This window comes from Kryptolebias marmoratus, linkage group LG12 (genome assembly GCF_001649575.2).
Source record: "Kryptolebias marmoratus isolate JLee-2015 linkage group LG12, ASM164957v2, whole genome shotgun sequence".
Taxonomy (NCBI): domain Eukaryota; kingdom Metazoa; phylum Chordata; class Actinopteri; order Cyprinodontiformes; family Rivulidae; genus Kryptolebias; species Kryptolebias marmoratus.
This window is the reverse complement of record NC_051441.1, coordinates 13,228,358-13,253,636: the sequence shown is the minus strand read 5'-3', so window position 1 is coordinate 13,253,636 and position 25,279 is coordinate 13,228,358. Positions and strand designations below refer to the sequence as shown.

The 25,279-nt window shown below is 36.3% G+C and overlaps 1 protein-coding gene and 1 gene segment (V, D, J or C); one reads left to right on the top strand and one right to left on the bottom strand.

Annotated features, from left to right (window-relative positions):
* Window positions 1–25,279, bottom strand: part of mapk8ip3 (mitogen-activated protein kinase 8 interacting protein 3) — a gene marked incomplete in the record, with an annotated part of 1,049,817 nt that overhangs the window by 365,411 nt on the left and 659,127 nt on the right.
* LOC108239297 lies at window positions 14,126–14,696 on the top strand. The segment is given in 2 exon segments: window positions 14,126–14,176; window positions 14,259–14,696. Coding segments are annotated over 2 exon segments (348 nt in total).

Sequence of the window (25,279 nt, the reverse complement as noted above, 5' to 3'; positions counted from 1 at the left end):
CAGTAGCTACATCTACTACTCTGAGTCAGTGAAAAACCAGTTCACCATCTCCAGAGAGAACAGCAGATATCAGGTGTATCTGCAGATGAACAGCTTGACGACTGAGGATTCTGCTGTTTATTATTGTGCCCGAGAGCCACAGTGACACAGGAAGGAGGAACACTGTACAAAAACCTGACATGTCAAGTCAAAGCAAATATATACATCTGGTTTGTAACAAAACAAAAGGTTTTTTTCTTTAATTGTTAGATTAATATATGCATTGATTATTGAAATAGTTTTGGAAAATTTGTGTCATAATGTAATTTCTCTTAAATCATTTTATCAAAACGTGTTTGAGTAAAAATTTGTCAGATAAAGATTCACTTTTTTAGTTTAGCTGTGTAAATTAAAAACAATGTAATGTTGTGATGGAACATAACATCCTATGTTAATGTTAATTTATTAAACCACAAAAATCTGCATAAATACATGATGCTACACAAACCACAGGTCCTCCTGAGTTAAACAGCTTTTTTAACACCTGATTTTAACTCAGAGAGATCATCGATTTGTTTTGGTATTTTATCTGTCTAAATATGTAAATGTGGTGTGTTAGATGTAGATTTGGTTTTGCAAATCAAAATGTGCACAAAATGGTTGTGTTAGTTGCCACTCCCTCTCATTGATGCTGTGATGCAAATCCTTGTTGTGTTCAGAGTACTTCTGTCCTGCTGACTGATCTTCTGCTTCATGTGGAGCATCAGAAGTCTCATCTCCAGCTTCAGGATGATGAACACACTCAGTCTCCTGCTGCTTGTTCTCTCTCTGACGTGTAGGTTCTTTTGTTCTTTTTTTGTTTCTTGGATTTATTACATTGTACTTTTTCCTTGACACAATGGTCAATCATGTTACCATATCTTAGATAATATTTGCTCTTTCTACTGTGTTCATTTTTCTTTCCTCCCTTCAGGTTGTTCAGGTCAGAGTCTGGAGTCCATTCCTTCCAGTCCAGTGGTGAAAAGGCCCGGGGAGACTTTGAGTCTGTCCTGCAGAGGATCTGGGTTCACATTTACTTATGCTATGAGCTGGATCAAACAACCTGAGGGGAAAGCACTGCAGTGGATGGGACTCGCCTGGGGTGACAGCAGCACAATCTATTCCAGCAGTTTTCAAGGTCGAATAGAAATCACCAGAGATAACAGCAACAACATGGTGTATCTGAAACTGTCCAACCTGAGACCAGAGGACTCTGCCGTGTATTACTGTGCAAAGCACACAGTGTTTCATGTTGGTGGAGAGGCTGAACAAAAACTCCACAGAAAATGTTTTCACATTGACCTGATGGTGGCAGCACTGACTAAGAACAGAACGGCTCAAACTGATCTGTTTGTTTCAGGAAAACTGTGGAAGACGCAGACAAATTTAAATCCTTAGACATTTATCAGTTATACTCATTTCAGATGACAGTTCTTTGGTTACTAATTTTTTCAGTAAATGTTTAAAAATGATCACCCTTGTGTTTATAATATGTGTAAAACGTGACATTAAACATATGTGACAGAAGCTGCAGCCTGAACACCCAAATGTATACATCATGTTTCATTAACACCTTAAACCACCAGCAGATCTGCAGGATTTTTATCTGCAGATTTTAGTTTGACTCTTGTTGAGCCTTTTGTGTGTTAAGAAGCTTTTGAGTTTCTTTTTTGTGGTTGATGTTTATTGTGGTTTTTGTAGAGCTTCTTTTTAATTAAAGTTGAAAAAAAAAATCTATTTCATTATAAAATTGTGCAGTGATTTTATTTAGATTTTTACTCTTATGAAAAACCTCACATGGAACATGTTAAGCTAACAGTGAATAGTGGATGTTATCATCTAATTTAAATCGTTCTGTTGTAATATCTCATCTGATTTGACTTATTTTGTTTATTTTTTACTCTTAAAATAAAGCTTAAATATGGCAGTAAGTCCTGGATCCAACAAGTTTATATTTCTGACTTGGGCTAAAAAATAAAATGTAAAATATTTGGTGTGTAAAAATCAAAATACAAAACTACACTTGTTTTTATAAATGTTTTCTTATGTTGTCAATCATTTTTCATTATTACAATGAAAAACAGAGCTAAATCCCTTCACTTAAAAAGGTATTTTTTAATGTTATCATATATTTTTAATTTTATGAGGAGGAGTCAATGCAAATCTGAGCGTCCTCCATCTGTATTTATCTGATCAGAAACCAAACCCTCAAACAGATGTTCAACAAGTTTCCACAATGACTTTAACTGAGTGTGTTTCTCTTCTGCTGCTGTTCTCAGTTTCTGGTGAATAAAACTCTGTTCTCTTCTGTTTTCAGCTTGTTCTGTTTGGTTCTTTTCTGATCTCTCTGGTTTTCTCTCAGGTGTTTGCAGTCAGACGCTGACAGAATCTGAACCAGCGGTGAAACGGCCCGGAGAATCCCACAAGCTGACCTGTACATATGCAGAAATATCAGACAGTGCTGCTGATATCAGCTGGATCAGACAGGCTGAAGGAAAAGGACTGGAGTGGGTCGCCTACATTTCTGCTCCCAGTGGAGGCACTAAAACTTATTCCACATCTGTCCAGAATCGCTTCACCATTTCCAGAGACAACGACAGGGATCAGGTGTATCTGGACATGAGCAGCTTGAAGACTGAAGACTGCAGTTTATTATTGTGCTCGAAGAGCCACACTGATACAGGAAGCCTCAGAGCTGAACAGAAACCCTGCAGCTGTCTGACAGTTCCTGTCATTATAAAGATTTACAGCCACACTGTACAGAGTAGCTTCTCATATGACACCTGATACCTCTTCTTCTTAACTTATTTACTTATGAGAGTTTAAAGTGTTTCATTTTCCTTTGCATTTTTGTTCAGTGTGTCACCAATATTCACAGACACAATAAACATAATTTTAAAAGTGGTTGGATTAAGACAAATTGAAAGAGAATGACAGATGACTGAACAACACAGAATTCAACATAAAAAGCCACAATGAGCTGTTATTACCTCTGCAAAACATTCTTTAATTTTAAATTAAAGTGGAAGTGGAATAAAAATGCAACTCAAATACTGAAATATTGTATTGTATTGTACCGTAAATTGAGAGATGCAAGATTTTGTGGAAGAACAAAGGACAATGCTAAATAGAGAATTAGCAAAAGTTCTCATTTAGTTTTTCTAAATCTTACTTAGTTTTAATCAAACCTTATTCTTCCTGCAGAAACAAGGCAATAGATGATGTAGAAGTGAAAGTTTAAAGAAATAAATAAAATTTTAATATTCATTTTAGACTGGCAGAATTTACATTCCTTATCAATGTATTTTATTAGACTAAAACTATGCATTTAAAATGCTGATAATATTGTTCCTGATTGTACCTCCTAATAAAACAAATGAATTGAAAACATTTTAAATTTAGGGATCTGAGAAACATAAGCAGAATATCTGAGTTGCAAATACATTAATTTCTTCAAAAGTGTTTTGTTTACAGATAATCTCATTAGCTGATGTTTGTTGTTCCATAAATTGAAAGGAGGAGTCAATGCAAACCTCTGATCTTCATCTCTATTTATCTGACAGCAGATGATGACAGAGACACTGAAGACTCAGGTTAACATGATGGATTACAGAACAGGGCTGCTGCTTTTAACTCTCTGCTGGACAGGTAGAGATTTAGACTTGTCTTACAATTTTTCACTTGTTTTAAAAATTTAAACATGTTTTTCTTCTGTATATTGGTAGGTGTTGATTGTCAGACTCTGACAGAATCTGAATCAGTGGTTAAAAGACCTGGAGAATCCCACAGACTGACCTGTACTGGTTCTGGGTTCACATTCAGTGACTACTGGATGCACTGGGTCAGACAGGCTCCTGGAAAAGGACTGGAGTGGATTTCAATTATTAGATATGACAGTGCTGAGATCTACTACTCTCAGTCAGTCCAAGGCCGGTTCACCATCTCCAGAGACAACAACAAACAGCAGGTGTATCTGCAGATGAACAGCCTGACGACTGAAGATTCTGCTGTTTATTATTGTGCTCGAGAGCCACAGTGACTGAAGTTGGTTCAATGGCTGTACAAAAACTAAGACCATTAATCTTTATTAGTCTTATAGACCCCAACAGAAACATTTAGGTTTAGTTTCATGAACACATACTCCTCCCTACATTACATAAATTCACATTGTCTGTCTAATGGAAAACCTTTTTTATAATTAATTAGTATAAAATTAAAAACACCCAGTTTGAATTAAATTACTTTTTTACAAAAGCAAACTAATAGTATAAAGAACACATATCAAGTCACATTTTTTTTTGTTTGTGTTTGTAAATTTTGAGTTATTTTATTTAGTTATGAACCACTTTCTTGTTTGCATCGTGTTAAATGTGTCCTCTTGTTTTACCCTTTCATCAATTTTCTTGGTTCATATCATTCTCACATCTTCTTCACATTTTCATTAGTCTCAGCTGTTCTCACAGGACTCATTCCTTTTGAGTCAGCCGGACGATGTGCCTCGTAGAAGTGATGACAAGTGGGATGGTTAATGAGCTGATTCACTGACTTTATTCATTTCATTCGGATCTAGGCAATAAAACAACTTTATTTCGTTTAGATCAGTCATGTAGTTCAGCCGGTTAAGCTGTGGATCTGAGCAGGAGATTCACACTCAGTCACTGCTCCATCATACTGTTTGTACCCTGGTTCTGTTTCTATGGGTTGTACTTCTGTTCCAGTCATTTGCATTTTGCTGCATTGTCAGTTTTTTATTATCTGTTTTTAAATTTTTAGTTTTTTTAATGATTATCTGCCTCTGAAACTGTGCCTTGGGCTGTAATACCACAACCATGTTCAAAATGTGACATTTATATATAGTACATCACCCAAACATCAAAAAAGCTGTTTCTAAATTGTCCAACTTCTGCTCAGGCAAATGATTAAATTTGCAACATAAAACTAAATGTGCCAAACAAGTTCAGTCTTGAGAATATTGTGCAATAATATCCTTTAATGAATAAAATTCACTTCGCTTTTCTTTTGACTTCTGTTTTGTGTATGTTGCTATATTTTAAACTACATTACAGATAAAACAGACTTTTTATTTTGCTGCTTGATATAAATTTCTTTGTCCAACAGCAACAGATGTAAATCCATAGTCTAGTCATCTCCTCTTTGAGGAGGAGTTAATGCAAAGCTGGGCACTCTCCAACTCTTCTTAACTTCCTGCAGTGAAGACAGCAGAGAACGGTCACACAGTTCAACATGATGGACTACAGGAGGGGACTGCTAATTTTAGCTTTTTACTGTGCAGGTAAACCTTTGTCAAATCTCAGTTTGTCACTTTTGTTTAACTTTTATAATCTAATATAATTTTGTAAACATCTTAGCAGGTATTGATGGTCAGACTCTGACTGAATCTGAATCAGTGGTTAAAAGACCTGAAGAATCCCACAGACTGACCTGTACAGCCTCTGGGTTCACACTCAGCAGCTATGCTATGGCCTGGATCAGACAGGCTCCTGGAAAAGGACTGGAGTGGATTGCTTATATAAGCACTAGCAGTTATCCTATATATTACTCCCAGTCAGTCCAGGGTAGATTCACCATCTCCAGAGACGACTCCAATAGTAAAATATATCTACAGATGAACAGTCTGAAGACTGATGACACAGCCGTGTATTTCTGTGCTCGACGAGACACAGTGAGACACACAAACAGGAGAGTTGTACAAAAACTACTTCCTCTATTTTCCACTGAAGGCTGAAAACCCTCAGTTATCTTTCCCGATATTTTTGTGTATCAATATTTTGAAACACAATATTTTGATACACAAAAATATGAGAAAGCCCAGGTGAAGATAATACTTAAAAACATTTGCTTTTTTAAATTTACTGTATAGGGAGGATTATTTTCACATCAGTGTTTATAGAAAAAGTTCATTGACATAAACAGTGATTTGAATAGACAAAATATCAAGTTTGCAGAAAGAGGTGTCTGTTACTTCTTAAATTCAGCAGGTTTTTTTGTGTGAATTACTGTGTAGTTTCTTCTATTGCAAGAATATTGAGAAAAATGTAAAAGTAAATTTAATGACATTTTCCACTACTAATAAACACAGCATGTTGACACAAACACTGAATTTTAGGATGCACATAGAATATTTATCATTCAAGACTGCAACCCAATATGACTCTGCTCTGAAACAGTAAAATGATGAAATATAGCTGTTAAAATGTCAAATTATCAAACGCATGGGTCAGTTAATGAAAATGTTTCTGTTTAATCTGTTAACATTATGAGCAACAGAGAATAACTTTTACGCCATTTGTTGACATAGGAATTGTTATTATTTATTACATAGATAAACAGTCTGATGACTAAAGACACAGCAGTGAGAAACAAAAACAGCAACTATACAAAAAAGTCAACATAAAGCAGAGCTCAATGCCTGGTGGACATTATTGTTTTCACACAACAAACGACAACAGTAACAATCAAACCCACAACTTTATTACAACCTGCCAAATGTTGTTCAGGGCTTTATTTCACCACCAAAGAAGCCTAAAAACTATATTTTATATAGCTGTGTTTGTAAAACGAATGCAGAAATGACTGCAGTTGTATGGAGGAGTTAAAACTAAACTCTGATATCTAAAAACACTCAGGTTAACATGATGGGCTATAGAAATAAATAGAACAGGACTGAAGCTTTTAGCTCTCTGCTGGACAGGTAAATGCATTGAACAGACCTTCAGAAAGCCCGGAGAACTATTACTTAGTATTAATTTAAAAGGTTACAAGAAAGTCTGGCTTCTTTAAAGTAAATAATAAAGAAAAAGGGATGACTCAAGACTTTTGCACAAAACTGTGTGTCTTTTATATTTTTACCTCTAGAGGGAGGTCTATGCAAAGTCTCTCTCCTTCTCCCCTATAAAAGCCCTATCAGTAACTCTCATACAGTTCATAGAGAACACAGCTCTTTAATGTTTTAAAGAACAACTGATCTCTAAAAGTTTATAACAGAATGAAGGAAGCAAACATCTGGAGTTTATTGTTTGTTGTTATTATTCATGGTAAAAAAGAAATTGCTTCTTTTTTTCCATTGTTTCACTGTTTTTAGTGAGTAATGGTTGTGTTTGTATTATCTTACAGGAGTCTGGAGTGAGATCAGAATGGATCAGTCTTCATCTGTAGTAAAAAGACCAGGAGAGACAGTGAAGATGTCTTGTGTCTCATCTGGTTTTAAAATGACAGACTACTACATTCACTGGATCCGTCAGAGACCAGGCAGAGCTCTGGAGTGGATCGGGAGAATGAACGCTGGTCGAAACTCTGCTAGCTATGCCAGTTCCTTTCAAAGTGGTTTTGTGTTGACTGAAGACGTCCCCAGCAGCACTCAGTACCTGGAGATCAGGAGCCTGACAGCTGAAGATTCGGCTGTTTACTTCTGTGCTCGACAGCCACAGTGACTGAAGACAGAGGAGCAGCTGCACAAAAACCTCTACAGACAACAAATATCTGTGTATCCTAAGAGACTGTTTAAAAATGTTGTCACTATATTAAATGTTTGTACAATTTATGTACATTTTTCCAATGCGATCACTTAAATCCAAATTTGATTTTCAGACTGAATACTAAAAATACAACTGCTTGAAAAATTATGAGGTTACAATAAAGGAGTGTTAAAAATTTAAACCCAATCTGAATATTACTGTGGCATGAATGTTCAAACTGATTCAAAACAGTTTTGACACCTTTAAAAAAATTATTTTCAAAAAATTCTAATAACATTTATATGTGTAACTTTTAAACTTTGAATAATAAATAACCATTGTTTTCTTTTTTTTTTCAATATACAACATAATATAGCTTGTTTTTCAAACACTTTCAGCTCATTTTAGGGGGATAGTGAAACATTTGACTTCATTTCTCCCCTCTTGTGTTTGTAAATGTTGTGTGCCAACAGAGAGCTGTACGGTGGAGTGATGGTGGTTAACTCTGTCACCTCACAGCAGGAAAGTTTGAGGTTCAAATCTCAGCTGCTTCTTTTCTGGGTGAAGTTTGTGTTTTTCCCATGTACAGGTTTTCTCTGTGTACTCCAGTTTCATTCCATAGTCCAAAAACGTGCTTTTTAAGCTAATAATTCAGTCCTGCCCTCAGGTTTGCATGCATGCTTCTTTGCCTCGTATGTTTCTGTGAGAAGTCCACGGTGTACCCTGCCTCTTTTCCGTTGGCTACTGAGGTCACAGCATCCAATATTCACAGAAACTGAGTGAGTGCATCTCACAAAGAAATTCACTCAATAAGCCTTGAAGAGAGCAGAGATTACCTTGACTGTTCACGACACACACACACATTTATCTTCATCCAGTGGAAAAGGATGTGGGAGGGGCTTGTTTAAACAAATTCTGAGAGGTTTAGATTATCTCATATAAAAGGAGAATTACTGGTTCTTACAGAGCACCCTGTCAACATGGCTCACACAGATCTAACCCTCTTTGTGGCTATTTTGTTTGTTTTAGGTGGTGCTGAAAGTTGGAGCATTACAGAGTCTGAACCTGCAGTTAAAAAACCAGGAGAGTCTCACAAACTCACCTGCACAACATCTGGATTTAGCTTCAGCAGCTCAGTGTGGGTCTGGATCAGACAGCCTCCTGGTAAACGGCTGGAGTGGATCGCCTTGGTGCACACATCCAGCACTCCCATCTATTACTCAGACTCAGTCCGGGGAAGATTCAGCATCTCCAGAGACGACTCCAGCAGTAAAGTTTATCTACAGATGAACAGTTTGAAGACTGAGGACTCAGCCGTGTATTTCTGTGCTCGAAGAGACACAGTGAGACGAAGTGTCAGAGGAGTCAAACAAAAACTACTTCCTCTATTTAGAACCACAAAGTGTTTTTTTTGTTATTTTTTTTGTTAAACACTCACTCAATATTGTATCATCCTACTGCTGTTGACAGCTGGGTCCTGTAACTCACTCACATTTGTCATAATTTGTAGTCTTTTCTAGTTTTGATGATTCATCCCATGATATATTCGTCTTTGGATAAGATAGAAATAAAAACAGCTGTGCATTTCTTTTCTTCCAACACTAGCTGTAACAGCATGATTTAATTAATTCAAGCTTATGTTTGAAGCAAATTTAAAACAACCAAAGTAGACTGCAGGTCTGCAGCCAAATATAAAACAGAATAAAAACAGCCACACAGAGCATATAGGCTGAGTTAGCCTTCATCTTTCTGCAATACTAAAATAAAGTGGGTAGTAATAAATATAATTATACAGTATTTTAAACTTAATTCATGAAAATTACATTAATAAACTTTTTAACAACCAAATTCAACATAAAAAAGGTCATGTCAGCTTGTTTTTTATCTTTGGTTTGGGAGGAGTCAATGCAAAACATATTTCTGTTTTTTTGTACTTATCTAAAGATGAAGAGGAAGGCAGAGACCAGCTGACTCTGAGTTTAACATGATGGACGTAAAGACGGGACTGTTGCTCCTTTTTACTTTTTCTGCAGGTCGAGTTTCACTGACGTTGTAGGTTATTATTGATTTATTAACTCTAACAATTACTGTTTCATTTCTTTCTGTCTTTCCTTTTTTGTTCAGGAGTTCATGGTCAGACTCTGACAGAATCTGAATCAGTGGTTAAAAGACCTGGAGAATCCCACACACTGACCTGTACAGGTTCTGGGTTCACATTCAGCAGCTACTGGATGGGTTGGGTCAGACAGGCTCCTGGAAAAGGGCTGGAGTGGATCGCTGCTCATTATGACAGTAGCAACATCCACTACTCTCAGTCAGTTCGAGGCCGGTTCACCATTTCCAGAGACAACAGCAAACAGCAGGTGTATCTGCAGATGAACAGTCTGAAGACTGAAGATTCTGCAGTTTATTATTGTGCTCGAGAGCCACAGTGACTGAAGTCAGTGGAGCAGCTGTGCAAAATCTTATTGCAGCAGTACAAACTGATCTTTAAGTCTCTGTTCGCTTTTTATGTTGAAATTTATCCTAAAAATGTATCTTTAAAGTGGTAACTATTTAACTATATTAAATGTAAACTACAATTTAAAAAATGAATATAAAGCTTTTAATTTTTAAAATAAAGTTTCCACTGAGAAACAATTGCCACTGAATACAAGTTAGGAAATTAGCTTTTGTCCTGACCCTTTGAGTAGTTCACTGTCAATTTAAAAGTGTAATTGCTGCTCATTTGTTAAAGTGAAGCATCTTTATTTGATGATTTTTGGTTGAAAAAAAATTGGGTTTTGGTTGAAAATTGCTATAGCAATCGACACAGGTTCAACAGAATGCAAGAGTCTAATGAAGTTGTGACAATGTCATAGACACAACATGAGATATTTATTCTAGTCTACAAATTGTGATCTGAACACAATTAGTGTAAACCTATGATCTGCAAAAATCCAATATTCTTTTTCCAATATTTCTTTTAATTTCATCTACAGACTATTAGTGGTATTAATTTCCCAGGGATAATCAAAGATAATATTCCCAAGAAAATGATTATTTTTAATCAATAAAGATTCAGACACTTGTGCACCTAAATTTAACGGATATTATGTGGTATTATTTTCATTATAACGCTGTAAACTACACAAAGTTTTCTCTCTATTAAATACACTATATTGCCAAAAGTCCATCATAATTGAAGTCATCACTGTATGTTGAGGAACTCTGAGAGCGCAAACCTCTGCCTAGGGGTCCATAGGATCATTGGAAAATTGCAGGAGCTGGATCGTGATCCTGATCACCTTCAAAATTTAATCATTCATTCTTTGAGACAACCTCAATATTTCCTGAAAATTTCATCGAAACCCGTTTGTTACTTTTAGTAACCTTGTGCACATACAAACAAACAAACAGTACAGAAAGACATATACCACCTTGGTGGAGGTCATTACACACTTCTGACTAGTACTTGAAGATTTGTAAAGGAATTAAAAAAAATAAATAAAAATAATACAAAGGATAAGTTTTGGTCACATTCAGTCTGAACAAGTAACCGTACATTTCACTGTCCTGCTCTGCTGTGCATCACATCTTCAGTGACTGTCATTTACACATTATGCATAAGAAAAAATAAGATCACATACATTATAATAATTTCTTCTGATAATGCCTAAATTCAAGTTTTAAGAAAAGTCTTGAATCTACATTGATTTCCAAAGTGGAAACTGGAGATGAGTATCTATTTTGCTCTCTTTTTGTTTACTTTGAGGAGGAGTCAAATCAATGCAAACTTAGACATCTTCCACCTCAATTTATCTGACTGCAGAGAGTCAGACAGAGCAGAGGACACAGATCAACATGATGAGCTACAGTACAGGGCTGCTGCTTTTAACTCTCTGCTGGGCAGGTAGAGACTGTCACTGAGCTCATTAGTCTTCTTTAATGCTTCTGCTACAATACAGTAATGTTGTAGTTTAACTTACCAACATTAAATAAGTATGTTTTTCTCCTTGTAATGTATTTACAGATGTCTCTGGTCAGACTCTGACAGAATCTGAATCAGTGGTTAAAAGACCTGCAGAATCCCACAAGTTAACCTGTACGACCTCTGGAATCTTATTCAGCAGCTCCTGGATGGCCTGGATCAGACAGGCTCCTGGAAAAGGGCTGGAGTGGATCGCTACTGAGACTAAGGGTGACACTAACAACTACTACTCTCAGTCTGTCCAAGGCAGGTTTGTTGTCTCCAGAGACAACAGCAGAGAGCAGCTGTTTTTGCAGATGAACAGCCTGAAGACTGAAGATTCTGCAGTTTATTATTGTGCTCGAGAGCCACAGTGACTGAGGCTGGTGGAGCAGCTGCACAAAAACCTGCAGTACTAAAGTACAGAGCTCAGCTCGTGCCGATCGAGAAATGAAGAGTCATGGGAAAAATAAATGTTTTTTTATGTTTAAAAAGCAGGTGCATAAGGTTTCGCCACCTGTTCCTTGATTTGAGTAAACACCTGTGTGCAGATTTCATTAAACAACATTCTGTTTGAGAACAAGTTAATTTATGAACAATTGTATCGAAGATGTTGAGTATTATTGCCTGTTGTTGCAATTTGTCATGTTTGTTTCTTTCTCCTCTCTTACAATGAAAACAAAACAAAACAAATCCCTGTGGTGCTGAGTGATATTAAAAGTTGAGACAAAACTATGAAAAACAGAAGAGCTGTGCCTGTATGAGGATGGTCTTCTCTTTCTTGTTACACTCCTTTAATTTATTCATTTAGTTATTTTTTACAGTGTCATATTTCTTTTTCAATTGCAGATGTCCATAGTTTATAGCAGTTTCATATTAATACTGAACTGTAAGAGTACGTTATTCATCTAAATAGGTTAATTGGGGCACAATTAAATTCAAAACTGTGTCTAAACATCGAAGAGAGAAAACCTTCAGTGTAATACAATAAAAAAGTCAAAAAGTCATATTAAGAGATGAATAAGGCAGGGAAAAAATACATGTTATAAATGGTGAGTTTTTGCCACATTTGTATCTGTTTGCTTCAGTTCAATATCAAGTATATTTATAACATGTTTTTATTGTTAAAGATTTGTCTAAAAGACTCACATGAACAGTTCTCCTAATGCAGCCGTACATCAGTGATTGTAGTTTTTCTAAAATCTAAAACCATGTAGCTGGCAGCAAATTTCAAATCATAACGTATAAATCTGTGATTTTATTTTATTTTATTGTATTGAGGCCTTTTAGACCCAGACTGTTACATTATTTGTTTGAATTCATGCAAACTTTAGCATGTAGCTCCTCCTACATGCTATAAAAATGTTACCTCATGTGATGTCTGCTTCATCAGTCGACATGTTGTCTGCAGCTCTGTTTCTGCTCCTAGCAGCTGGATGTGAGTTTCTACAGATTTATCACAGACAGCACATCAGGTTTTGAACATTTGTAACACATGTTCTTCCTCTAACAGGTGTAAAGTGTGAACAGCTGACTCAGCCAGCCTCTGAGACGGTGCAGCCAGGTCAGCGTCTGACCATCAGCTGTCAGGTCTCTTATGCTCTCAGCAGCTACTACACAGCTTGGATCAGACAGCCTGCAGGGAAAGGACTGGAGTGGATCGGTTACACATGCAGTGGATGTACTGGAGCACGCAAAGATTCTCTCAAAAACAAGTTTAGCCTTTCCCTTGATTCTTCCAGCAAGACAGTGACTCTAACTGGACAAAATCTGCAGCCTGAAGACTCAGCTGTGTATTACTGTGCGAGACAGAGAGGCAGCCACAGTGACACAAACGAGCAGCAGAGCTAAACAAGAAACCCGCAGAGTTCCTGAACACCTGTTACCTGAAACAACCAGAGGGGGAGCCCTCATTTCAAAAATGATTTCCAAACCAATTTACTGTTTACAACAGTAGAAATGTAAATTAGTCATGATAAACAATAAAAGAAAGATTTTTGACTCACATTATTTTTACCATGTTTCTGTAGAAATACAGATGAATACAATCACAACAAAGTAATGACTCTTGTTTAGTAAACATTTGCTCTTTTTTATTTACAGTATTTATTATTTAAAATGTTAATGTAAACTTTTATCTTACATAAATCCTGAAGTGCAACAATTGTTATTAAAGAATAACAATTTCACTCACTACTGCATTTATTAGATTAAGCAAAACATTTGTGAAAATGACTTGTTTAGTGAAAACTTACTTAAAGGGTTTAAGAGTCAGCGAATCAAAGAAAAGTCAGTTGCAGTTTTTTACAACCTGTTTTGTTAGTGAAAATGAATAGTAAACCATCTTCCACTTGTGCGTATGATGACCGTAACAGAGAACATTCTGGTTGGCATGATAAATTATGTGACAGAACTGCTGTTTTAAACATTTTTCCCTGGCAGGTGAATGTTTTCACTGATCTTGATGAGACAGATTTTGTGTTATCAGAACAATATATGACATGCATTCTTATCTCTGTTTAATAAAAGCCAGTGCTTTGACTGACAATATTAACATTCAGAAAAATGTGTATGTTTCAGATTTTATACTGTCAGAGAGGCAAATATGGAAATCAACAGTCTCCACCCTCTCTGCTTCTGCTTTATAAATCCATCAGACTAACATTTACTCTCACAGTCTCAGACGTCACCATGGTAGCTGCACAAAGTTTCTTCCTCTTGGTTCTTTTTTCCGGTGAGTGAAGTCTGGATCCATGTGAGGAAACGAAAAGCTCCTTCTGATATCTGCTGTTCTCTAAACTCTGTGTTTGTTTCAGCTGCTCGGGGTCAGTCCCTCACCTCCTCAGAGCCAGTGGTCCACAGAGCAGGAGAATCGGCCTCTCTGTCCTGTAAAGTACAAGGACTTTCTCTTGCTTGGTTGCACTGGATTCGTCAGAAACCAGGAAAAGGACTGGAATGGATCGGACGTATTGACAGAGGAACTGGGACGATATTTGCCCAAAGTCTCCAGGGCCAGTTTTCTATCACCAAAGACACGTCCCAAAATGTTGTGTATCTGTCTGTGAAAAGCCTCAAACAGGACGACTCTGCAGTTTATTATTGTGCTCGAGAACCACAGTGATGCAAGAGCTGAGAACGCTGCACAAAAACTGAATAACACTGATCTCTGAGGGAGGCAGTGAAGCGTGTCAGGATTTGAAAACAAGTTTTATATTAAAGAAAAGAAGGTGAACAAAGATAAAATAAACAAAACTTACAAAATGAAAGTTATAGGAAGTCAGTTTTGCTAATTACAAAAGTGTGTAATACAGTATTCTTCTTCTTGTTGTGTTATTTGTATTTTAAATTAATCAGAATTTACTTTGTGACAGTGTTCTAGATAATCCATCACCGATTTTTTAAAATAAAAATAATAACTACAATCAGCTGAAATTTGCTTTAAATATAGACTCCTTGGAAAAACTGGAGTAGATCGCTGCTCATTATAACAGTGATCACAGCTATGATTCTCAGTCAGTTTAAGGCCGGTTCACCATCTCCAGAGACAACAACAGACAACAGCTGGATGTGCAGATGAACAGTCTGAGGTCAGGAGATTGAGCTGTTTATTATTGTACCCGAAACCCCCTGGTCCTTGAAGCCAGTCTAACAGCTGTATAAAATCCTGCACAACATTAAGCTTATTAATAGATGCTATGTAAGAGAAGGTGAAGAGATCATCCATCCATCCATCCATCCATTTTCTTTACCCACTTCTCCACTCTGGGTCGCGGGGGGCTGGTGCCTATCCCCAGCAGTGGAGACCCCATTAGTTTTTGCTTAATTCAGATACTTGGCAAAACCGATACTCGTGCACTTTTACATCTCAGCCACAACAATATTTTAGCGAAGAAAAGAAAAAAATAAAACAAAATGGAAACATTTCCCAAAGTGGAGCTTTTTCATAAAGACAGTTTTGTTGCATTTGTCTAGACTTGATAATTAAAGCTACTGAGGAACAAAGATGCAGCAGCCTATTTTACACATTTCCACAATTGCATTTAGGCTAGAAACAACAACCATGGAGTCATTTTTAAAGTGTTTTGTACATCTGGGTGAGTTTGTCTTGACTTTGTTGTGAGCTGAAATAGTAAAAGAATGTGACTGAGTGTCAACTGTTCTGGGAGATTATTTGGTCAAGCTCAAATTGTTCTTACTTTGTAGTCATAGGTTTGTTGATGACATTGTTTTTAGCTGAAACTCTAGAGATTTCAGTGTCTTTGTGAAAATGAAAAGAGAATTTATTTTCAAATGAAAAATAATGTAAAAAATACATCATATAAAGTCAATTACATAAAAACTTTTTTTCCAGCATAATGTAATGTTTTTATTTTTATTAACATGACCCAACATTAAATTTTGAACATCATTATAATTATAGCTTGATTCATTTAAACGTGCATTCTGACTTTTCAAACACTTTGAATGAAAAAAGTAAACTTACTATTGTTTAGTGAGGAACAACTTAGGCAAAACTGATTTACATTTATGGAACAAGATGCAAATGAAGCTTGTTCAAAAGGAAGTGTGTATGTCTGTGTGTGTGCGTGTTACAGTGAAAGGAACGAAGAGCTTCAACATCAACATGTTCTCTGTAGCTCTGATGCTGCTGCTCACAGCTGGATCCTGTGAGGAGATTTCACTAAGAATCATTTAAAAACTGAATGTTTTCACTGAATTATGATATTAATGATACTTTGTGTTTCCACAGGTGTGTTCTGTATTGATCTGATCCAGCCAGAGTCCAAACTCGTGCAGCCTGGACAGTCTTTGTCCATCATCTGTCGGGTCTCTGGTTACTCTGTGACTGCTGCCTATGGAACAGGCTGGATCAGACAGTCAGAGGGAAAATCATTTGAGTATATTTTTCACATGTGGGGAACCAATGGCGACTTACATAAAAATAACGCTCTGAAGAACAAGTTCAGCTTCAGCAGAGACACTTCTGCAGGAACAGTGACAATAACAGGACAGAATCTGCAGCCTGAAGACACAGCTTTTTATTACTGTGTGAGATACATCCACAGTGATACAAACCACAGACAGACCTGTACAAATACTCAGCTAGAGTTGAATGTTCATGACAACGTCCCCTGAACGTTGTCATGAACGTTCGCCGAACATCTACAGACAACGCTCGCCGGATGTCAAAATGAAACACCATTAAACGTTCGGCAAATGATATCTGCGGACATTCAGCAGACTTATTCAAAGTACGCTACATGAAAAAAAGAAATCTATATAACGTTCTGCAAGGTCTGTGGAAATACTAATATGAATATGAAACTAATATAAATGTTCAATGGAATGCAATATTTTCTTGTGAAACAGTTTTATTCCATTTTCTAGGGAGATTAATCCACTCTTGTAACAAATTGGAAAATTGATTACAACCATTTCAAACACTTGTCAAATTATTTATTATTTTTACAGTATAAACATTAAAGACCACCAAGACAAAATATGATTAAAAAAAGGATCACATTTATTCCATTATACATATGTACAAAAAAGACATTAATAAAACCTTCCTTGGAACAAAATAAAATGGTACAGTATCAATTTTAATGCAGTGGGTTTTGGAAAAGACATTTACGATAATAATAAATCAAGGCAAAGTCAGCATTTAAAACACATAACACATTTTCAGTATAAAACCATTAGTCTTCTACCATCAACTTATAGTTATTGTGAATCAGAGAAACACTAGAGGGCAGTCAGGTTCTCTGTTCTCTTTGTCATCACACAGAGATACTTTTTATACCAGTTTTCACTGATTCTCAAATCCTGAACTGATCGCTGAAAGAACCAATAACCAGAACATTTATTTTGTGAGCAGCTCAATCATGTAAATGTACAACATCACAGGATATTTTCAGACCAGATTAATAATTTGTTTAAGCACCGAACAGGAGCTTTAAATGTCACTTTAACTCTGTTCAGGTGCTCAGAGTTTTCAGATAAATGAGAGAACTAGTCAGTTTGTTTGGTACAGTTCACTAGTTTTATCTCAACTAACTTAATTAAATTTTAAATTATAAATCAATAAGTTGACATCATTGTCCTAAGTGATCTAAAAGAAGAAACTGTTTTTTTTATTTTGTGTTTACTTGTGTTGGGTTAAAGACACCTATTAACATTAAGCAACCACATTAATGTTTTATTTTAATATTATTTGTCTTCCAGCAGAGGGGCCTTTGCTAAAGCAAACCCTGTTCTCTCATTTATTAGGGTTAGGGTTTTGATTGTGATTTTTTTTTGTTGTTTTTAAATTATTAAAATTATACATTTCTCTTCAAAAATGTTGGTTTTTAAATGTGCCTTGAAAGGTTTTGGACTGAACTTGATTTGACTTCAGTGTTATATTGTCATGTTGAATTTGCAAAGACAGCTCTATGCAAAACTTCCTCTCTTCGCTGTATAAATACACCACAGAAACACCGGTTTTCATAAACAGACCTCAATTGTGGTGTATTACTATGGATAATACAGTCATCTGGGGTTTATTAGTGTTACTTTCTATGAATGGTGAGAAGATCTGTCACGTCACTTGTTGAGAGATGTCATAACGTGATTTTAGTTTTACAGAGAACGATTTGTTGTTTTTTTCTTTCAGGAGTCTTTAGTGAGATCAGACTGGATCAGTCTCTCTCTGAGGTGAAAAGACCTGAAGAAACAGTGAAGATGTCTTGTGTAATTTCTGGTTACAGCATGACAAGCTATAATATCCACTGGATCCGACAGAAACCAGGCAGAGCTCTGGAGTGGATCGGATGGATGAGCACTGGTTCAAACTCTGCTAGCTATGCCAGTTCTTTTCAAAGTCGTTTCTTCATGACAGAAAATGTCCCCAGCAGCACTCAGTACCTGGAGATCAGGAGCCTGACAGCTGAAGATTCGGCTGTTTACTTCTGTGCTCGAAGAGCCACAGTGACTGAAGACAGAGGAGCAGCTGCACAAAAACCTCCACAGACAACAAACAAGTGACCTCAGTCATATCTGAGTTTTCTCTGCTCTGCAAGAACCTGTTGATACCGTGTATTTAATACTTCGATCATATGAATGTAATTCTTCATCATGATGATTCACACACAGTGAAAGTATGTTTCAACTGTCAAAACATCATCAAAATTATTGTAGACATCCTATTTAGAAGTTTGAACTAAGTTTTTTTTAATATATGTGTTTTTGTTTTTCTGATAAACAGCTTAAGAAAATACAAAAAAAAAAAAAAAGTTGTCATCATGTCAGTTGACATCTGAGTCAATCAAGTACACAGAGTCCTCTCAGCACAATCTACAGGACCCTAAGGAGCAGCTGTTCATATTCTGGTACAAAACACCTCAGGATGCCTTGTGTCCTCGATCTGACTGGTCAGGTGTGTTGATGGTAAAATGAGAACACACATAATATAAGATGGATCATCATAATTTTATGACTGATCAGCATTCGATTCAAAAGAAATCCTAACTCAGGACATTACATTTCTCAATTTACCCAGCTGTATGGAGTCCAGATGTCTCCTCCCAGTGAAAGGTCTATGCAAATTTTTCGCTTCTACTTAACTAACTGAGGAGATGAAGAGAGAGGACAGAGGACACACAGGTTGACAGGATGGATTGCAGAATAGTGATACTGGTAATAACCATCTGCTGGGCAGGTAAAGAGTGATCAGTTTAAAACAAGTGACAATTTTTGTTTAGTTGTTTTGCTTTTCTTTGGGTTGGAGAAAAAGTTTTAACAAATGTATATATATGTGTATATAATTTTTTTTTCTTCTGTTTTAACAGGTGTTGATAGTCAGACTCTGACAGAATCTGAACCAGCGGTTAGAAGCCCAGGAAACTCACACAGGTTGACCTGTACAGCCTCTGGGTTTTCAATCAGCAGGTCCTGGATGGCCTGGATCAGACAGGCTCCTGGAAAAGCACTGGAGTGGATTGCAACTATCGAATATGACAGTGATAGGATCTTTTACTCTCAGTCAGTCCAAGGCCGGTTCACCATCTCCAGAGACAACAGCAAACAGCAGGTGTATCTGCAGATGAACAGTCTGACGACTGACGATTCTGCTGTTTATTATTGTGCTCGAGAGCCACAGTGGTTCAAGTTGGTTGAACAGCTGTACAAAATCCATATCCACATTGAGTTATACTTCAATTCTCTTTATTGTTTTCATAAAGCCTGAGCACAAAATAACAGTTTACATGTATTTATGTATTAACAATGGTTTATAAACTCCATAAACTTCATGCACACTAGAAAAGAAAAGACAGTTGGAAGTTTTTTGTTTGAAGAAGTTTGGTTTGAACAAATAATGAAAACAGCCCTCCAAATCCAGTAATCATTTGCAAACACCAATCAGCTGTTGACAATTCATTGTTTTCAATTGTTTTTTTTTTTATTTAAATGTAGTGCCATGTAGTTGACAACCAACAGCTTTAAAATTTTAAATAAAAATTATACAATGTCTATGTGGCAAATTCTAAGCTCAAACAGAATTTCTCATTGAGGCGCTTCAGACCAACATTGTTTAGTTTTGATGGGACTCTTTGCAAACTTGAGCTCCTCCTCCTACCTGCTTTAACAAAACCACATAAGAGGATGGATGTGAGTTTTCAGGACTTCCGTTCCATTCAACATGTTTTCTGGAGCTCTATTCTTGAGCTTAGCATCTCGATGTGAGTTTCTATAGATTTATCACATTCAGCCATTCATACATTAAAGATTTCCTGTCAATTTGCTTGTAAGAAAACATGTCCTCCTTTTAGCAGGTGTGAAGTGTGAACAGCTGATTCAGCCAGCCTCTGTGACTCTGCAGCCAGATCAACGTTTAAAAAAAAGCATTTTAAATGTTTTTTTAAATAGTCTCATGAGATCGATCTCACTAATAAAAACATTAGGATTTATAAATCTCCAATGTTTGTCATTATGATTGTAACTCATATCACATGGTAGCTTTTCTATTTGTTTGATTTTTTTTAAAAATCTGCAGCCACATAAATTTAAGATGGTTCACAAGATGCAAAAACAAATCTGTTGGTAATTTTGTGTTGTAAGTGTGCTGACACTTTTCATTGAGTAAGATTAAACAAGTGTTTACGACCCTTTGAATGTTTTTTAATGTTACAAATAAATTAGACATAAAACGGATTTAGGTAGGAAAAACATATTACAATCCAGTACTACATTTCATATTTTAGTCAAGCAGGCATTTATTTATTGAGCTGTCGTTAAATTAAAATGTAACCATGACAAAATATAAATATAAAAATCTAGCTGTTCACCAAGCATTTTTACTCCATTTTTTCTAAAAAAAAAAAAGCAAAAAAAGCACACATATTAAGTAGGCAAACACAAAAAACTGAAAGTGAATGAGAGTTTAAAACATTTTTTTTTTCTCAAATTTACATTTAAAAGCAAAATCCTCCTCCCTTGAGCCTCCTGGTTACATTTTATTAACCTTATTTTACAGATTTTACTTTTCAAGTTACAAACATGTCATTGGAAAAAAATATCCCCTCTGCTTATGATTTAAAAATCATTGACGTCTGTGTTGAAAAGACGACAGGAACAGAGGCTTTAAAAGTGTCAGAGTCAGCAGAATGAAAGAATTATTCATTTTATTTTGTACAGTTCACACATTTTTCCTCAACTAATTTAAATGGGTTATAAAAATAAAAGCCAAACATTGTCCTTAAATGCCCTCTGTCAACAGTGCAAAACTCTGTAGTTTAGAAGAAATACTTGAACAGTAGCAGTGTTTAAATTGTGCTAAAACATTCAGCATCCATATAACTATATTCATGTTCATGTTGTCTTTTTTTGATATAAAGTAAATTTGTAAGTCTATAAAAATGCATTACTTCCACAGCATTTAACCAAATGTTATTCACAACTATGCAAATAAGGTTAATATAAAAGGAAGTGAAGTGTGTATCTGAGTGTCAGTGAGAGGAACAAAGAGCTTCAGCATCAACATGTTTTCCGTTGCTCTGATGCTGCTGTTGACAGCTGGACCCTGTGAGGAGTTTCACATTGAAAAGTCCATGAGACACATTGTGTTTTAGGATGAATACTGGAATTAACATTGATTTGTGTTTCCACAGGTGTGTTCTGTATTGATCTGATCCAGCCAGAGTCCAAAGCTGTGCAGCCTGAACAGTCTTTGTCCATCATCTGTCGGGTCTCTGGTTACTCTGTGACTGATAACAGCTACGCAACAGGTTGGATCAGACAGTGGGAAGGAAAACCACTGGAGTGGATTTTTCATAATGGGGTGGAGGAGACTTTTACCAAAATGATGCCCTGAAGAACAAGTTCAGCTACAGCAGAGACACTTCTGCAGGAACAGTGACAATAACAGGACAGAATCTGCAGCCTGAAGACACAGCTGTTTATTACTGTGTGAGACGTCCCACAGTGATACAAATCACAGACAGACCTGTACAAATACCGAGGGATCAGCATGACGCAAATATGATGCAACAAAAATGTTGCTAAAAACTGTAGTAGCTGGATTGTGACCAGACAGTTATTACATGATAGAGAATGTGTGTCTAATTGTGAACTTATAATTGGAAAGTGAGGGGATTTTTCTTACATGTGTATAAGGAGACACCACTCTGTCTCACTGTAAACACATTAGAAACAAAACATCATGCTCTACTATCAAACCTGAACCAAATAATTCATACGACTAAAAGCAGACAAATAACAACAATCCACTTTGTTGATTTATTAAAATACAATAAAGGAGCCCACTCACTGGAGAACAAATGATTAATTATTTTGACATGTAAAGGTAAAAGAAGGGGATAGGAACAACTTTCTTCAAGCAAATTAAACGTATGAATAAATAAAGTGGGTTAAACCCTGGAGAAGCTGTCATTTCAATAATGGAATAAATAAGTAATTATGCACAAAAAAAAGAAAAATGTGGAAAATCATCTTGAGAAAGTTATTTTCTGGGTGTTCATGGGCTCAAAAACTGGTTATTATTATTAGTCTTGATTGTTATTTGCTGTTTACAGAGACATTGTACATTTTTATGCCACCTCTTTAAATTTGTTAGAGGGAGGTGTATGCAAAATTGCCTCCTTTGTGTTTATAAGCACACCACAGAAACGCCTGCACAGTTTGTGACCGACCACTGACAGTTTACAGAGGGCGACTGAAACGTGACAGAATGGAGGATACAGTCATCTGGAGTTTATTTGTTTTATTTTTTATCCACGGTGAGAAGCTCAGTTTCTCTATAACATTTGAAAAAAGCCTAACGAATGAGTTTACATGAAAATAAATGACTTGTTTCTTTACAGGAGCTTTTAGTGAGAGTCTGGATCAGTCTCCCTCTGAGGTGAAAAGACCTGAAGAAACAGTGAAGATGTCTTGTGTAATTTCTGGTTACAGCATGACAAGCTATAATATCCACTGGATCCGACAGAAACCAGGCAGAGCTCTGGAGTGGATCGGATGGATGAACACTGGTCAAAACTCTGCTAGCTATGCCAGTTCTTTTCAAAGTCGTTTCTTCATGACAGAAAATGTCCCCAGCAGCACTCAGTACCTGGAGATCAGGAGCCTGACAGCTGAAGATTCGGCTGTTTACTTCTGTGCTCGACAGCCACAGTGACTGAAGACAGAGGAGCAGCTGCACAAAAACCTCCACAGACAACAAACAACACTGTGACCTCAGTCATATCTGAGTTTCTTTTGCACCTGCTGTAGCTTGTAAATATATTTAATACATTTATCAGATAACTATTCATTTTTTGACATGAACTCATGAATTATTACTGAACTGCAAATGCTATATTGTGTTGGGTAGCTTAGGAATGGCTCAGAACATAATAAAAAAGAGTTTTTTTTACCTAGTATCTGGTAAATAAACATCTTTGATACCAGTCTGAAGGGAGCTGATGGCATCTGGAAACAAACCTATTTCAAAAATATCACTACAGCACAGTTTAAAGAACCCAATTTATCTGTTAATAAATATTAGTTCATATAAACCTTGTGTGATTCTGGATGTTTCTTCTCTCTGTAGAGATGAGTTTGCCCAAAATTTCACTTCCCCTGGAGTGACTGAAGAGAAAAGAAAATTGTGCCTTAAACTGTGTACTTAAAGTCAGTTTAACATCTTCAAATAAAGAACAAACAGTATCTTAATTTAAAGAAAACGGACTATTAGAACTGTCCATCATTGTGCTTGAGACAAACAATTATACTATTAACCTCTTTTTTTATCCTGTGCCAATGTTAGTTTTGTTAAAATTCCAAATAGTGGGCCCAGATAGATGGTTACAAATGAAATGACAAAAATTTGAATATACCAAAAATATTTGTACAAAATAAATAGTAAATAAACACACAAATAAAATTACTGAGAAATCGCTTCTGTTGTGGTTCTGTAAATGAAACACTAGAGGGCAGTCAGTGTCACTGTTTTAACAGCTGGATTTAATATAATTGATACATATAAATGATGTTAAACTTTAGCTCACTTTTAGCAGTTTTAGCACTAACACACAGGATAATACAATCAAACCCTACAAAGAGGTTGTCAAATAAAGTTTATGAAGCTGACTGAAGGTGACAGTAATTTTTCCGACAAAGAAGAAACTCTGAGCAACATCCTTAGTGTTCAAGTCTCTGGTTTGAATTCAGTCTCCCTCAGTGTTCTGGGTTCATTGATTAGAAATCCCTAATTTAAAGTCATAATCTGTACAGACACCCACGGGTTATTTACTTTATGACAAACTATCTTCCTTGTGCCTCTTTTATAAAAAGATGAACCCAGTGTCATCACAAGAAGTGCTGGGGTTAATATCTGGATGTGAGAAGAGAAAGGATCAGTTTAAGAATAATATTCTGTTTAAATCGCCTGGTTTCAGTTTGTTTTTCCCCTCATGAGGAGGAGTCAATGCAAACATCGAATGTGTTTCTGTTCTTATCTGGCAGCAGATGAAGACAGAGAGCAGTGAACACAGTTTACATGATGGACTACAGGACAGGGCTGCTGCTTTTATCTGTCTGGTTGACAGGTAAACAGAAAAGTTTCCCTTTTTTTTAGAAATATTTTGAACTGAGTTTAATGCATGTAAGGTAAGACTGAACTTCTTGTCTTGACAGGTGTTTCTGGTCAGACTCTGACTCAGTCTGAGTCAGTGATCATCAAACCAGGAGAGAACCACAAACTGACCTGCACAGGTTCTGGATACACATTCAGCAGCAACAGCATGGGCTGGGTCAGACAGGCTGAAGGAAAAGGACTGGAGTGGATCACTTATGTCAGATATGACAGTGTTGAGATCTATTATTCTCAGTCAGTTCGAGGCCGGTTCACCATCTCCAGAGACAACGGCAGACAGCAGCTGTATCTGCAGATGAACAGTCTGAGGACTGAAGATTCTGCTGTTTATTATTGTGCTCGACACACAGTGTCCAAAGCTGAGTTAACAGCTGTACAAAATCCTGCTTCTTTTGTTTTTAACACTTATTTCAATATACTAAAAATAATACATTTAATTAAATTATTTTGAAAAACACAAAACATGATGAAACTGTCGAAGGGAATGAATCATAAACGTATAAACACTATGATATTTAAACTTCAAACTGCTGAAAGCTTATTTTAACACTGACAAGTATTGTAATCAGAAGCTTTTAACACGGCATTAGAGAATAAATTATGGTTAAAGCACATTAAAACTTTTTCCTGTGTCATTAGAAATAACTGCAAGTTAAAGTAAAGCACCAGCAGACTGACCTGTTATTATGAGTAGATTTAAGTTGT